General features: G+C 38.8%; 1 protein-coding gene across 4 annotated transcripts in view; it reads left to right on the forward strand.

Moving 5' to 3' along the window:
* Positions 1-15,230, forward strand: part of ZNF385D (zinc finger protein 385D) — a 461,666-nt gene extending 446,436 nt beyond the window's left edge. For all 4 annotated transcript variants that reach the window (XM_075315290.1, XM_075315291.1, XM_075315289.1 and 1 more), the window contains 2 exons: positions 7,383-7,484; positions 14,907-15,230. In XM_075315290.1, the coding sequence (XP_075171405.1) occupies positions 7,383-7,484; positions 14,907-15,140 (336 nt within the window). In that variant the 3' untranslated portion in view covers positions 15,141-15,230. The remainder of the gene's footprint in view (positions 1-7,382; positions 7,485-14,906) is intronic.
* Positions 15,231-16,108: the final 878 nt, after the last annotated feature.

Here is a 16,108-nt window from a genome sequence, read left to right on the forward strand (position 1 = left end):
TGGCTCCTGCACACTGTAGCTGTAAAAAGCCCTGCTTTTTGCTGCTAGAACCGTTCTCGAACGTATCTAGAACTATCGAGCTTCAGTTCGATCTAGAACAGCCCCCAAAATCACTCGAACCTCGAACTGGAGAACCGCGAACCGCGCTCAACTCTATTAGTAAGTATCAGTTTGAGTGTGCAATGCAGGCAGACGTGCTGCAAATATCTTTGCACTAGTGGGACAATACAGAAGTCCAACAGCCACTTTTAGGATGCCACTAAGTTCACTCAGTGTTTGCTAGTATAATGGCTTAGTAACAATGAGTTTGAGTGTGCAATGCAGGCAGACGTGCTGCAAATATCTTTGCACTAGTGGGACAATACAGAAGTCCAACAGCCACTTTTAGGATGCCACTAAGTTCACTCAGTGTTTGCTAGTATAATGGCTTAGTAACTATCAGTTTGAGTGTGCAATGCAGGCAGACGTGCTGCAAATATCTTTGCACTAGTGGGACAATACAGACGTCCAAGAGCCACTTTTAGGATGCCACTAAGTTCACTCAGTGTTTGCTAGTATAATGGCTTAGTAACTATCAGTTTGAGTGTGCAATGCAGGCAGACGTGCTGCAAATATCTTTGCACTAGTGGGACAATACAGAAGTCCAAGAGCCACGTTTAGGATGCCACTAAGTTCACTCAGTGTTTGCTAGTATAATGGCTTAGTAACTATCAGTTTGAGTGTGCAATGCAGGCAGACGTGCTGCAAATATCTTTGCACTAGTGGGACAATACAGAAGTCCAACAGCCACTGTTAGAATGCCACTAAGTTCACTCAGTGTTTGCTAGTATAATGGCTTAGTAACAATGAGTTTGAGTGTGCAAAGGGCAGGAGGGTACAGTGGCAGGGTTGTGGGTCTCTGGGTAGGGGAAAGGAAGGCTGCCTTTCTATCCCTCCTAATGGGGAAATGCAGCGAGGAAATCCCTGACCTTAGCTACACAGACTCTGTCGTCTTGTGTAGCTGTTAAACTCTGTTTTAAACTCTGTCACCTATGGCTCTGACCCTGCCGGTATGAGCCCTTAAAACTGATAGAAAGTGCAATCCCTAAGCTGTCCAGCGCTGTGTATGGAGCGTATACAGCAGTATCGGCGATAGGAGCTGCGCCAGTGATGTCTGACACCAAGGACGCAGAAGGCAGATAATGGCATGCTGGAGGAAAATGTCTTATAATGCAGGGACATGTGACCTGGACATCCTATCACACATGCCGTTGCTTCTCTGGCTAAAAGTACACTTAGCTGTGTGTGTGTCTGGGATTGGCTGACATGCTGGCCCGCCCCACTACACGTGCGCGCTTAGGGAAGGAAGAGAAGGAATAAAAAAAAAAATGGCGATCGCCATTATCCATACAGCAGTGATCTGAATGCGCTGTTCCCGCACACTATACACTGAAATTTCATAATAGTGTGAGTCACAGAGTGACTTACACTATTACAGCGGAAAGCCAGCTAGGAATTAGCTGGTCTTTTTGCTGCTAGAACCGTTCTCGAACGTATCTAGAACTATCGAGCTTTAGCAAATAGTTCGAGTTCTAGTTCTATCTAGAACAGCCCCAAAATCACTCGAGCCGCAAACTGGAGAACCTCGAACCTCGAACGGCGCTCAACTCTACTCATTAGCGATCTCGCTGTGTGTGACACTGAGCAGTGATCTGGCCCCTGCTGTAAGATCGCTGCTCGTTACACACAGTGCTGGCTCATTTTTTGGACGTTGCTCTCCCGCTGTGAAGCACACATCGCTGTGTTTGACAGCGAGAAAGCAATGATCTGAATGTGCAGGAAGCCGGCATCTGGCAGCCTGCGGTGAGCTGTAACCAAGGTAAATATCGGTTAACCAAGCGAAACCCTTTGCTTGCTTACCCGATATTTACCTTGGTTACTAGTTTCCGCTGCTCTCACGCTGTCAGTGCCGGCTCACTGCTCCCTGCACATGTAGCCGGAGTACACATCGGGTAAATAAGCAAAGTGGTTTTCTTATTAACCCTATGTGTACTCTGGCTAGGAGTGCAGGGAGCCAGTGCTAAGCGGTGTGCGCTGGTAACCAAGGTAAATATCGGGTAACCAAGCGTTAGGTTACCCGATATTTACCTTAGTTGCTAAGCGCAGCATCGCTTCCATGCGTCTCTGCTGGCTGGGGGCTGGTCACTGGTTGCTGGTGAGATCTGCATGATTGACAGCTCACCAGCGACCATGTAGCGACGCATCAGCGATCCTGACCAGGTCAGATCGCTGGTGGGATCGCTGGAGCGTCGCTAAAGTGTGACAGTACCCTAAGTGAACTTTGACCCTCCCCTATCCTTCAAATTACACATTCATGCCTTTACCATGTCCTCCATCTCCTATCACCACCAATGTAAAAATATTTCCAGAATTCACCCTTTCCTCAACCACAAATTTCTCAACTTCTAGCACATGCAATTATCATCTTCTGTAATATCCTCCTCTGTGGTCTCCCGACTAATACTCTTGAAACGCTCCAGTTGGTCCTTAACTCCACTGCCCAATTAAATCTGCTCGCCTCCTTCTACACCTCCATCTCCATCCTTTGCCAATTCCTTTATTAGCATCAATTTACCCAACTAACCTAGTCTAAATTACTAAAAATGACTTACTATAATGCCCATAATATGTCTCCACCATATATCTCCACACTAATCCTCTTATATGTTCCCACACAATTTTTGGTCCTCAGAAGACCTTATTACTCGTACACTCTCATATGCTTCTCCCCAAATCACCTCTAATATTTTTTATAAACATCCCCCATCCTCCGGATTACATTGCCTCAACATGTCCGGTTGTTTACCACATTTGGAACCTTTAGAAGTAACAAGAAAAGTATTTTTTCAGTAAAGCTTACAGCTAGGTATAATTCTGATGCAATCTCACTACCACCGGAGGCTCTGCAACCCCCTGGCCTATTATCACCTTTCATTTTACCCAGGAGATTATAGAAGAGTGAGGGCACAGTGCTTTTTCCTTCTGTACTAGTCTGTCACTATTAGTTTGTCCATTGTAATTTATGTAAATCGTTTGTTTGTAAACCTTTGTCACATGAACAGCACCATGGAATCAATGGAGGTTTAAAAAGAAACAGTGATAATAATATACACATGTCATCTTGTAAAAAACCTCTTTTTGAAGACAAAAAAGGAGCTTCTTTTTTTCCAAAAATCTAAGTTTGACGCTAACATGTCCTATAAAAAACTTATGCGTAATGGTTGTTACAGTTTATCACATATGTAAATAGCTTATTTACAGAAAAATAGAAATCAGACTTAAAGCTTCGATCATAGGTCTTTAACAGAGGGTTTCTCCTTGGGAAAATGCCAAGCTGACATTCAGAGTCTTATAGCTAATGCAATGCTCTCTTGTGAAATGAACTATACATATAGCCTTTTCAGAGAAGAAGAGACAAGGGGTTCTAGTTTCACCTTTTGTTGGTTACGGCTATGTGTATAATTTATAATGTGTTAAAAGTCTCCCTGTCCTAACTTGGCTCTCCACAAGGAGAAACTTTACCTTTTAGATCAATAGTGCTATATTCAGTATTACTCTCACAAAATTCTTATGAAGATCTTCATCTCAAGATATCAGCCATGGTATTATTTGCATTTCTAGCCCCAGAGTGGCCCACGGACAGCAGCTGTGTTATTTGCATTGCCATGTCATGTTACCTCCTTGACATCTTTTTGCTCTCATTATGTACTTCTCTCTGTCGATACTGGCACGTAACATTGCAAAGGAGAAATATCATGAGTAGGGATGATCACATATTTCAAATATTCGGCTTTGCGAATATCCGTCAAATAGGTCACTGCTATGTGAATATTCGATGTGCAATGTAAGTCTGTGGGAAGCCCGAATAGTTCCGAATAGTTGTTATTTGGGATTCCCATAGACTTACAATGCGCATCGAATATTCACGAATAGTCGAATAGTGGCGACCTATTCGGCAAATATTCGTGAAGCCAAATATTTGAGGTATTCGATCATCCCTAATCCTGAGCCCATGTGTACTGACACTTTCTTTGTATAACCAGAATAGAAATTTCCATACAAATATTTATAGACTTATAGATAGAAAATGTTTTATTAATGTCCAGCTGTACTACCCGGCTTCGCCCAGGTTAATAACTGCTGTTAACAAAATAGAATGTATTAACAAAAATGTATTCTGCACACAAATACCACAAAACAAATAGATAGAAATGTAATTATATCTGTGTCCCCCTCTGTATATATCTCTCTGTCTCTCTTACTATCTCTTTGTCTGTCTGTCTCTTTCCCTGTCTGTCTCTGACTGTCTCTGTCTATTTCTCCATTTGTCTCAATCTCTTTCCCTGTCTGTCTATCTCTTTCCCTGTCTGTCTATCTATCTCTGTCACTTTCCCTGTCTGTCTCTTTCCCTGTCTTTCTCTTTCCCTCTTTTTCCCTGTGTCTCTTTCCCTCTCTTTCCCTGTCTGTCTCTTTCCCTCTCTTTCCCTGTGTCTCTTTCCCTCTCTTTCCCTGTCTGTCTCTTTCCCTCTTTTTCCCTGTCTCTTTCCCTCGCTTTACCTGTCTGTCTCTGTCTCTTTTTCTGTGTCTGTCTCTTTACCTGTCTGTGTCTGTCTCTTAACCTGTCTCTCTCTTTCCCTCTCTTTCCCTGTCTGTCTCTTTCCCTGTCAATCTGTCTCTTTGTCTGTGTCTGTCTCTTTGTGTCTGTCTCTTACCCTGTCTATGTCTGTTTCTTACCCTGTCTGTGTCTGCCTCTTTCCCTGTCTATGTCTGTCTCTTTCCCTGTCTGTCTCTTTCCCTGGCTGCATTGTGACATGCCAACATTCCATATAAAGGTGTGGCTGCACATTCTTCTGAAGTTCTGGTTACACTGTGGCTCCCATCTCCATTCGCTTTAATGGAGGCAGGTTTTTTGGCGAATAACTGTAAAGCTTGGGGTTAAAATTCCCCTCAAAACATAGCCTCGGGGTCCAGACGTGTGAGTGTGCAAAATTTTGTTGCTGTAGCTGCGACGGTGCAGATGCCAATCCCGGACATACACACATACACACATACATACATACCTACACACACATACATACATTCAGCTTTATATATTAGATATGCATTAGGTAATTATGGCAAATTCTGTTCTGTTTCCTTTTTTCTGACTGTAGAATATACATTTTCATAAAGAACAGTGTACATGATATTTTTGCAGGTTTCTTCCTGAAACTCCAATGCTACTTTTGTTTTCCAATACTTATAATTTGATATAATTTATTCTATGTATGATACTGTTAGTTTAATATATGCACATTGAACTCAGCTGTGGGGAAGAACACCAACAATCCTAATATGAAACTGCTGGACTTAAATCCTATTTTTCTCACTGTAGTCTACTGTGATATTCAAGTTACATTATGCCTTTTGGCACTGATGATATCTTACACATGAAGGAGATCCCCTCCCATAATATTTTCCTATAGATATGTTTACATGCATAAAACACTATATGTCTCAGCAAAAATTCAGTCTGTAAATTAAATTTTCAAAATCAATATTATGCTAGAAAAAATAAAACTATTTTACGTTTGTATTTATCAGTGTATTATAAATGACTATGATACATTAAATGTTTGTATGAAAGACGTACAGATCTTTTGAAATTCAAATTCAACAGTTTTGAGAAATTTCCCAAAAGTTTTATTTGCGGCAAATAAATTTGACCCAAATCTCACTACAGTAAAGACTCTAGTTGCCTAAGAAATTTGTGTATAATATCCTGAAGTCTAGTAGGATTATATTGATTTTTAACTCAAAAACTACCTTAGCAATGGGCAAGTGATTCATTCTGTCTAACTAGTAAATAGCACATGGTAACTTGTAGTAACCAACAGCGTATGGTAACCACACACTAAAGTTTTAGACAATTTAAATTGTAAAAACGGTCCAAAAATTATCCCTTTTTGGGAGCAAATGCTTGCTTTGCTGTTATTTATACAAAGACATAGCAAAAGCTTTGACTTTTTCACATAGTGTGGTGCAAAAATGGTCCATTTAGAAAGTATCAAGAGTATTTTTGCTTATAAAATGACAGCTTTTTAACAAGCTATTAAAAAATTGCTCATTTATTTAGGAGCAGAAACAGGTGTGCTTTTTGAAAAAAAAAAACTTTTCAACTTGAATGTAAAAAATTGACTTTTTTTTTTAAATCCGCATCATATTTCATTTTCTCAGATAATTACAAAGGCTTTTTTTCAGTCATTCCAAAAATAAAACCTTTTTTTAAATGCTGGAACAGGCTACATAATTTAATAAGCATTTGCTTGTCAACAAATTGTGAAAAAAAAATGATCTCTATTGTTGGAGCTATTTCATGTTTTTGCATCCTCTAGAGCAGGGGTGGCCAATTCATTTTCTGGAGGAGCCAAAGTAAAAACTATGACTGGTGATATATGTGTGCTTATATAGTGACAAATATGTGTGGACCAGCTCACTCGTCCAAGCTCAAGATGTAATAAATGTTCCTGATTCCTCTTATAATGCACGGATCCAGACTGGGAGCAGGTCCTAGGTATGAAGAAAATATGAGAGATCCAGCAAAGAATCGGGAAATCAAAGGTGGCATAAAACTTGTAGATTTATTTGTATAAATTCTTTTTACAAATATGACAGAGCTGAGGAGATAAAGTAAATGCAGGACACATGCATCATGAACAACGTATTTTGGCGGTAAAAAACGCCTTCTTCCCGGTCCAAGCCAAAACTGAAAACACTGTGTGTGTGTGTGTGTGTGTGTGTGTGTGTGTGTGTTTGTCTGTGTGTGTGTGTGTGTCTGTGTGTGTGTCTGTGCCTGTGTGTGTGTAAAACTTGATTTGTACATGCACAGCCTTGTTTCTCATCACAACCAAATCTTAGGTATAATTTCTTAAACTGGTTAAACTGCTCTGAAGAAAAGTAAAGAAGTGCTATGAATTATTTGCTTTAACAAGCAAGTACAGTTTTCCAATTATACATTTTAATCAATGAATTAAGTATATAGAGTATTGTCCATGAACTTGTTGCATTTTCATGTACCTTTGTGTACCTCAGAAACTATTCTTGTTTCTACTCTGCAATCTACTTTTACGTTTAATGTATTTTTCTTTATATTGTAACAAAAATTTGAATACAAATAGAATGGAAAAAATATATCAATAAATAAAGTGAGTATAAATCACAACATCAAATCACAAAAATGTGTCCTAAAATAAATTTGAAATAAAGCTACATAATAATAACTATGACACAAATTTATCAAATAAGAATTTTTGCTGATTAATTTCTATTTTAGATCCTTTATTTCATCTTTCTTTTTGTTGCAGCACATAAGTAGTCGAAGGCACAAAGACAGAGCTGCTGGAAAGCCACCTAAACCTAAATATAGTCCATATAATAAAGTACAGAAAACAGCCTCTCCACTTGGGGTAAGTTTAAACCTAAGCTACATATAGCATAAACATGAAAATAATATTTTTTTTTATATACTCAGCCTTTCAATTTAGATAGAATTCCATATTAATGTTATCATCCATGATTTGCTATATCTGCCAGTGTTTCTAAAATCTTTTTTACTAAAGTATGTTTACTTTTAAAATGTATTATTAATTGTCCCCGCAGGTCACTCATATAACAGTATCTGTAGCTCAGACTTATTTAAACTATTATCCTAATCTTAATGATCCAATCATCAAAATATTCTAACGTGGTAATCTTACAGTAGAATATTACAACTAGAAGAAAATTAATGTTAATATTAAAAATTGCTAGAAGAGCATACAAAGGTGAAAACATGAATCCCCCATTAAGGACCACATACTAGTCCAGTGCCGGATCATAATGATATACTGAATGTTGTAAATTGGCCCTCAGAGCAGCACCTGTATGGTGAAATAACTGATATGCCAAAATAGTGAGAATTATCCTATTGAAAACAATCAGTTCCACCATTAATTTCCATATGGCATTTTAGTTAAATGCCGAATGGAAAGTACAACACTGAGCCATACATGTATGCTGGGGGACTTTATGGAGGATAAAGGGCACACGGGTGAGAACAGAGGAGCAATTGTCAGTCAGGGGGGTAAGTATAGATTAGCTTTTTACATATGTAGTACAATGGGGCAATCAATAAGGAATTGTTGAAATGAACAATCCCTTAATGAAAAATATAGAGGAAGTCTGTCCAAATTTGATGCATAATTAATATTTTTTTATCCTTTTTTTGCAAAATTGTTTGAAGACACTAATTTTATTATAATTTTTTATATAAGTGAGTTAAAATGTGCATTTGATTAATCCTTTACTCACCTATGCATGCATCATTGCATAATTGTAAAACAGAACATGTCTGGAAAAAGATACTCTCTATCTTCATTTCTACTTGGATTGGTGAGATAACGTCCAAGCTGCAATACATAAAAAAAAATTGGTTAATAAATATATTGTATACTCATGTGAAAGAGTAGAATCCATTCTGTTCTCATTGTGTCCATCTTGTCTTATAGCTAATGATGGGTGGGGATATTTCACATTTCTGTTCATACTCCTCCTGCTCTTATTGGTTTATAGTTCAGAGGACATGGTCTTTGTCTGTAACGATATAAAAGCCGGTAACATGTACTAATATAGAAAAATTCTTTGAGTGCACCATACTAAGGGTCCTGTTACTCGTAACGACGCACCAGCGATCTGACCAGCGATCCGACCTGGCAGAGATCGCTGGAACGTCGCTACATGATCGCTGGTGAGCTTTCAATCAGGCAGATCTCTACAGCGATCAGAGATCAGCCACCAGCCACCAGTGACCCATGTAACGACGGCTCCCTGCTGGCTACTGGAGGAATCTCCTGTAATGCCAGGCCTGGATTCAGTTACCTGTTTTGCACTCCGGAGCTCTCAGCTGCAGCCTGGTCTGATCTCAGAGTTTTCAGGACTGCACCGTGAGCGCCGAGTGATTGATTCCCCGGCGATTGTGGTTCACTTCATAACAGCTGTTGACAGGCTGGGCTGCAATTCGGAGTTCAGGTGAGAGCATTGGAGATAAGTCCGGCATGTCTTCAGCTGTCATGAACTGAACCGCAATCATCGGATAATCAATCACTCGGCGCTCACGGTGCATCTAGGCTGCACTCTGGAGTTCAGGTGAGAGCTCCAGAGTGCAAAGCAGGTAACTGAATCCAGGCCTGGCTTTACTGGAGATTCCTCTAGTAGCCAGTCCAATGCTAGGCACTCGTTGGTTTCCTGCCGTCAAACACGCCGATGCGTGCTGCACAGCGGGAGACCAATGAGCAAGAAATGGTCCTAATCGTTTTGTCACGATCAGTGATCTCGCAGCAGGGGCCCGCTCGCTGCTGCTTTTCACACACAGCGAGATTGCTAGCGAGGTCGCTGGTACGTCACAAAACCTGTGACGTTTCAGCGATCTCGCTAGCGATCTCACTGTATGTGACGGGGGCTTAAGTGTTTGCTGTATTGGTTTCCCAAGCGCTCGTAAAACAAATCTTATTAATTTGGCGTTCAAGAGGCATAAAACGAGTGTATTTTGCTCACACTCAACAGGTAATGCAATTACAACTAAAGACAATAAAGTAAAATAGAGTAGCAGCGTAAAGCTACTAATTAGATTCTTGTCCATAATTTTTAGAGGTTGGATATGAAAGACCATATCAAGCTGCAATAGGCCACTCCACCAGTTTTCCATCAGAACAATTTACATACAGCTCCCTAGAAAAAAGAAGTACCCAATAACATTTTATTGAAAAATAATCATCAATCTTTTCAAAACCTTCAAAACATGTACAGCAGATTTTAAAACCAATGAGAAAATAAGATCCTTTTTTTACATGCCTTTGAAGAGTACATCTCCTAAATTACAATATATCGAGCCATGTATGTGTATTGCATTACATTTCCATTACAATGTCTTTGATAAACTGCACTTGAGTTTTGGTAATTGTTTGTAAGCTTGTTTTTGCTTGAAATTACCAACTCTTTTGATAGAAATTATTATCTTAAAAGAACATCTTTTCAGTCTTCTCAATCATTCCATGAAAGCAACTACAGCTATTAAAACAAGCTGCATATAAGAGCGGATTTTTGTCCTCCAGGGTGTTTCACTGTAAAATTGAGATAAGCTCTCTGTAAAACTATTTTCTCTTATCTAAATACAGCATGCCTGCTGAAAAAGAATTAAAAGAAATACACTTATCTAAACCTTATTTAACATATTTTATTATACATATACATTAACTATTGATATAAAAATCAATACATAGTTATTATTTTATGAGCCGTTTTGTCTAGAATCAGGGAGATCAGTTAATTTTCTTAAATTTGCACATTTTTCTTTTTATGTTTATTCTTTTCTCCATAGTATTCCTCCTTGTTCATTTTCTAAATTGTTCATTAATCTTAGGGAACATAAAGAATTTATCAAAGTCTTTTCCCTCCTGTGTGCTAGAAGTAAAGAGCTAGATCTGTCAATAAAAGTCTAATATTCTTTAACAGCACCTAAGCAAGTTTGCAATCAGAGTAAACTACTAGCAATGCAATGTACTGCAATGAAATTTGTAATTAATGAGTTCAGAATTAATGTTTGCAGTACTCTTTAGCTTTCCACCATTCTTTTGGTTTTGGATTAGTTATAGGCCATATGAGCCTTTTAAAGATGTGTTAGTTTTTCATTTTGCAGTCTAGATTTTGAGTTTTTAACTTTTCATGATGACTCCACAGAAAAATATTAAAATGAATCTGACAACATAAAATGACTGTTGAAACCAAGCACAGATGCTTGGTTTACTTTCGGCTCAGCTGAGCAGTTTAATGTAACTTTCCAGTTACTTCTTTTCTATCTATATTTATTATCCTCTGGCTCCTGTAATGTCAAAGCTGTCAATCAAGAGAGATTAGATGCAAGATAGGTAAATTAAAAGGTGCACTGTACTGCTAAGGATTTGTCGAATGCTTGGTTTGTACAGTCATTTTGTGCTCAAAGGCTCTCTTTAAAATGAGAGTCCTTTCTGATGTACATAGCAAAATCACTCCACTAACCAGTATTATATAATCATTTTGTGCCACATTATCTATATTTTCCATCTCCCTTTTGTGTTTGTCTTCTACTTCATTTATGCAACCCACTGTTCCATAGCCCCCTTCACTTTGCAATAAAATGTATCCATGGCACGCTGGCTCAATGGTTAGCACTGCAGTCTTGCAGCGCTGGGGTCCTGAGTTCAAATTCCACCAAGGACAACATCTCTGTTAGGGCCAGGTGGACGGGCAGACCCAGGAGGTGGATCCACTGGGCCAAACTCCTTGATGATGGTAAGGGGTCCGGTAGCTGGAGCACTACAGGTAGCAGGGCAGTCCGTGCACAAGAGTATAATGGAGAAGTCCCTGGGACCACGGAGTCACTGATGGTAGTCCGGGTGACGGAGCTCAGGTTCGGAAGCCGAGATGATGTCAGGCGGAGTCCGGAACCGTTGGAGCGAGATGACGGGTCACCACAGGGATCCAAGATGGTACGGACTGTCAGGATGGCAGATAAGCAGCGTTCGGGGTGCGGGATGCGGCAGGACCGGATGGCGGGGCAGGATCGGCTCTAGAAGAGAGATACGTAAGTATGGCAGAGAGACACAAGGAGACCTGACTCCTAGCTTGGGAAACACGAAGATCAGGCCCCGCCCACTTGGACATTAAACCCCTTTATACCCTGTACCTGTGTGCTTCATTTCCTGTCAATGGACGCTGGCCCTTTAAGAAAGGGTCAATGACCGCGCGCACGCCCTAATGCGCATGCACGCGGCCCGGGTGCCAGAAGCCAGAGCAGGAAGCTGAGAGGAGGAAGCAGCAGAGCCGGGCTGGAGCTGAGACGCCGACGGGCGCCGGGAGCGGGGACCAGGACGCATGGGAAGTGCCGGCAATGGATGCTGGAGCGCGGGGAGCGGTGGAGACCGGACTGAGGAACAGGGGAGCGAGGCAGGGGAGCCGGGGAGCATGACAGGTGAGACGGGGAGCAGCGCAGGGGACCCGGGGAGCGTGACAATCTCCAAGGAGTTTGTATGTTCTCTGTGTGTTTGTGTTGGTTTTCTCAGGGTTTCCCGGTTTCCTCCCACACTCCAAAAAACATGCTGATAGGGAATTTAGATTGTGATCCCCAATGGGGACAATGTTGCCAATGTATGTAAAGCACTACGGAATTAATAGCACTATATAAGTGAATAAATATTATTATATTATCCAGAGCCGTACCTTTGTCTCTGTGGCAGATATGATTTATTTTAGTCGCTGCTTGCTTTGTGTGACATGTAAGAGAGGATATAGCCACAAGATCCATCCCTTGAGAAAACAATGTGCTGGGAGCCTAAGGATATCTACTACTGAACCTGTCAATAGTTATGAAAATAAATACAATGGCAGAATTTATCATGAATGAGTTTTTAAGTCATGTTCACTTGAAGCTACATCGCCAATATTTTCACCAAATTGATTAATTTGTTACGTCTTTAGATATATCACTTAAGTCTGAAGCAAGTTTGTCTGCACTGCAAGTTATTTTGTGACTTTTTAAAGTTTTAATTTATAAATCTTTCTTAGCCCAATTTGCATAGCTGACTATGCCCACTTTCCCAATCATTCAAACATAAAATTAAACAGAGCAGTGTACAGTCATACAAAGTCACACATTTTCATGCAAAACTAATGTGCAATAAAATTTACAATATTTTATTGATAAACTAGCAAATAAAGTGATGAATTACGAAGTAATATGAAGTCTAAGACTTATCTTGAGTGCTAACATTCTGCTTGTGATATCTTATTTTTGTGTTAGTTTCATAAATGCTACTTTTATATATATATATATATATATATATATATATATATATATATAGTACAGACCAAAAGTTTGGACACTCCTTCTCATCTCTAGAACAACTATTAAGAGGAGACTTTGTGCACCAGGCCTTCATGGCAAAATAGCTGTTAGGAAACCACTGCTAAGGACAGGTAACAAGCAGAAGAGACTTGTTTGGGCTAAAGAACACAAGGAATGGACATTAGACCAGTGGAAATCTGTGCTTTGGTCTGATGAGTCCAAATTTGAGATCTTTGGATCCAACCACCGTGTCTTTGCAGAAAAGGTGAACGGATGGACTCTACATGCCTGGATCCCACCGTGAATCATGGAGGAGGAGGTGTGACGGTGTGGGGGTGCTTTGCTGGTGACACTGTTGGGGATTTATTCAAAATTGAAGGCTTACTAAGCCAGCATGGCTACCACAGCATCTTGCAGCGACATGCTATTCCATCCGGTTTGCGTTTAGTTGGACCATCATTTATTTTTCAACAGGACAATGACCCCAAACACACTTCCAGGCTGTGTAAGGGCTATTTGACTAAGAAGGAGAGTGATGGGGTGCTACAGCAGATGACCTGGCCTCCACAGTCACCAGACCTGAACCCAATCGAGATGGTTTGGGGTGAGCTGGAACGCAGAGGGAAGGCAAAACGGCCAACAAGTGCTAAGCATTTCTAGGAACTCATTCAAGACTGTTGGAAAACCATTTCTGGTGACTACCTCTTGAAGCTCACCAAGAGAATGCCAAGAGTATGCAAAGCAGTAATCAAAGCAAAAGGTAGCTACTATGAAGAACCTAGAATAAATAGACATATTTTCAGTTGTTTCACACTTTTTTAAGTATTTCATTCCACATTTTTTCATTCATAGTTTTGATGTCTTCAATGTGAATCTACAATTTTTGTCATGAAAATAAAGAAAACTCTTTGAATGAGATGGTGTGTCCACACTTTTGGTCTGTACTGTATATATATGTATATCTATATATATAAAAATGTTACTTGCTTACTGTATATACACACTTATTTTTATACATGTATATGTATGCACCTGTGTACATGCATATATTTGTATATGTAGATATGTATACATATGTTTATATACATATCTCAAAGTTGTTAATTTAGTTGATATATTTCATAACTAATGTAGCTGATTTGTCTAAAATTAAACTTGGTTTTTTCCATTACAGAGCACAAGGGGCCTTTAGTTTGGCAATTAGGTATAAATGAGGTCAGTTCAGGTCTGAAAGTCACTTTCATGCCCATATATTGTGGTATGTAATTGGATTATGAGATATCGAAGAAGTCAGCCTAACCCTGCAATCATGGGCTGAAGTTATTTGATAAAAGAAGCTGTTTTAAAGAAAAAAAAAATAGGAACAGTTACCTCTCTGGTAACAGTGAAATATATATATATATATATATATATATATATATATATATATATATATATATATATATATATATATATATATATATATATGACATTTTACATTTATCCATATTTCTACTTCAACTAAACATTTTGATTCTTAGTTGTCAAATTGTATGCATAAATGCTTTTTCTTGATAATTGTGTGGAATTTTAGAGTATATTTAGTTTTAAATGAATAAATAATCAACAATTTAACTTTAAAAATATATTAAAAATATATTTTATTATGCTCAATCTGAAAGACTAAAGGCCCCATCACACACAGAGATAAATCTTTCGCAGATCTGTGGTTGCAGTGAAATCATGGACATATTGTTCCATTTGTACACAGCCACAAACCTGGCACTGATTGTCTACAATTTCACTGCAACTACAGATCTGCCGCAGATTTATCTCTGTGTGTGACAGGGCCTTAACTGAATGAGACCATTTAATAGTTGCATCAATCTATTAATCCAAATAACAGATTATTAGTATTGATAATACTTTATAAAATCATCTATGCATAAAATTAAACTATTTAATAAACTTCATGTCCATTTTCTTTCCACAGATAAAACTAGCCTTTTCTAAACAACGTCTAAAGCCATTAACCACACGGATATTACCAAATCATTTGGCAGCGGCAGCAGCAGCTGCCGCAGTTGCTGTGAATTCACCCTTCAATCTCCGTCCTACGCCAGCAGCTACTTTATTTCAGACTTCAGCACTTCCTTCAGCACTCCTGCGGCCAGCTCCTGGGCCAATACGGACCACCCACACACCTATTTTGTTTGCTCCTTACTGAATTATAAGCAGAGATAGTTGTACTGCAATAATTTTTTTTTCTGAAGCATAATAAAAAATAACAAAAAAGACAAACAAACAAACAAAAGAACTATGCAGTGTTTTTTCTTTAATTTGAAATAAAAAATAAGCCAGATGAAACTGCTGGAGACATACAAGAAAGGTCCTATTTTCTTAAATGAAAGCATCACTTATTGTAAATTTATTCTGTTGTATAAATGTTGTTTAAAAAAAGCATCTATGGACAGTTCTACTTAAGAAGAATTAAAATTCGCTAATTGTGTGCCACTGGCCAAAATTATGAGATTTTGGTAGTACGACACACAGGTTGTCAAGTCAGGCAGATATTCTGTTTTTGTTGTTGATAAAGCATTTGTCAATTAATGGCTATTTTTTTTCTTTCCTGCTTGACTTCAGACAACTACAGGAAATATCTGTAAAAAATTATTAGATGTTTAAAGATTAAAAGTAAATTAAAAAAGAACTGCTGCTCATCAAAACTATTACAATAGCTTAGTACAGCTAGGATCACCAAGAGTTCCCATAATTTTAGATGTTTTTGTACTTAAAATGACGTAAGAGAAACTCCAGCATTTTAGAAAATGGATCTCCCTTATAAAGTTTTTACGGGCATTATACATATCAATGATTTGTCTAAAATATTGTTTTGAAATATGTTTTGTTTAGGATTTATTAAGGCTATCATTTTAAGCTCCACTTTCCTCTCCTTTTTTGAAGTTAGGATTGTTGAAAGTGTCACGAGTCCAATACAACAGCAAACAACTTGAGTGAAACGCATTAAGGTCTTTGCATTTTCAGAGATTTAGGTAAGCATGGTCAGAGAATAAATATAAAGGGAGTGTGGGAAACTGAGAACATTTAGGTATTTTCTGGAAAGGGAGCTATATCTCACCTTGACTTTTACCCCTAACACTTAGAATCCCAAGGACAGGGAAAGTGAAAACATTT

The sequence above is a fragment of the Anomaloglossus baeobatrachus genome, chromosome 6 (genome assembly GCF_048569485.1).
Source record: "Anomaloglossus baeobatrachus isolate aAnoBae1 chromosome 6, aAnoBae1.hap1, whole genome shotgun sequence".
NCBI lineage: Eukaryota > Metazoa > Chordata > Amphibia > Anura > Aromobatidae > Anomaloglossus > Anomaloglossus baeobatrachus.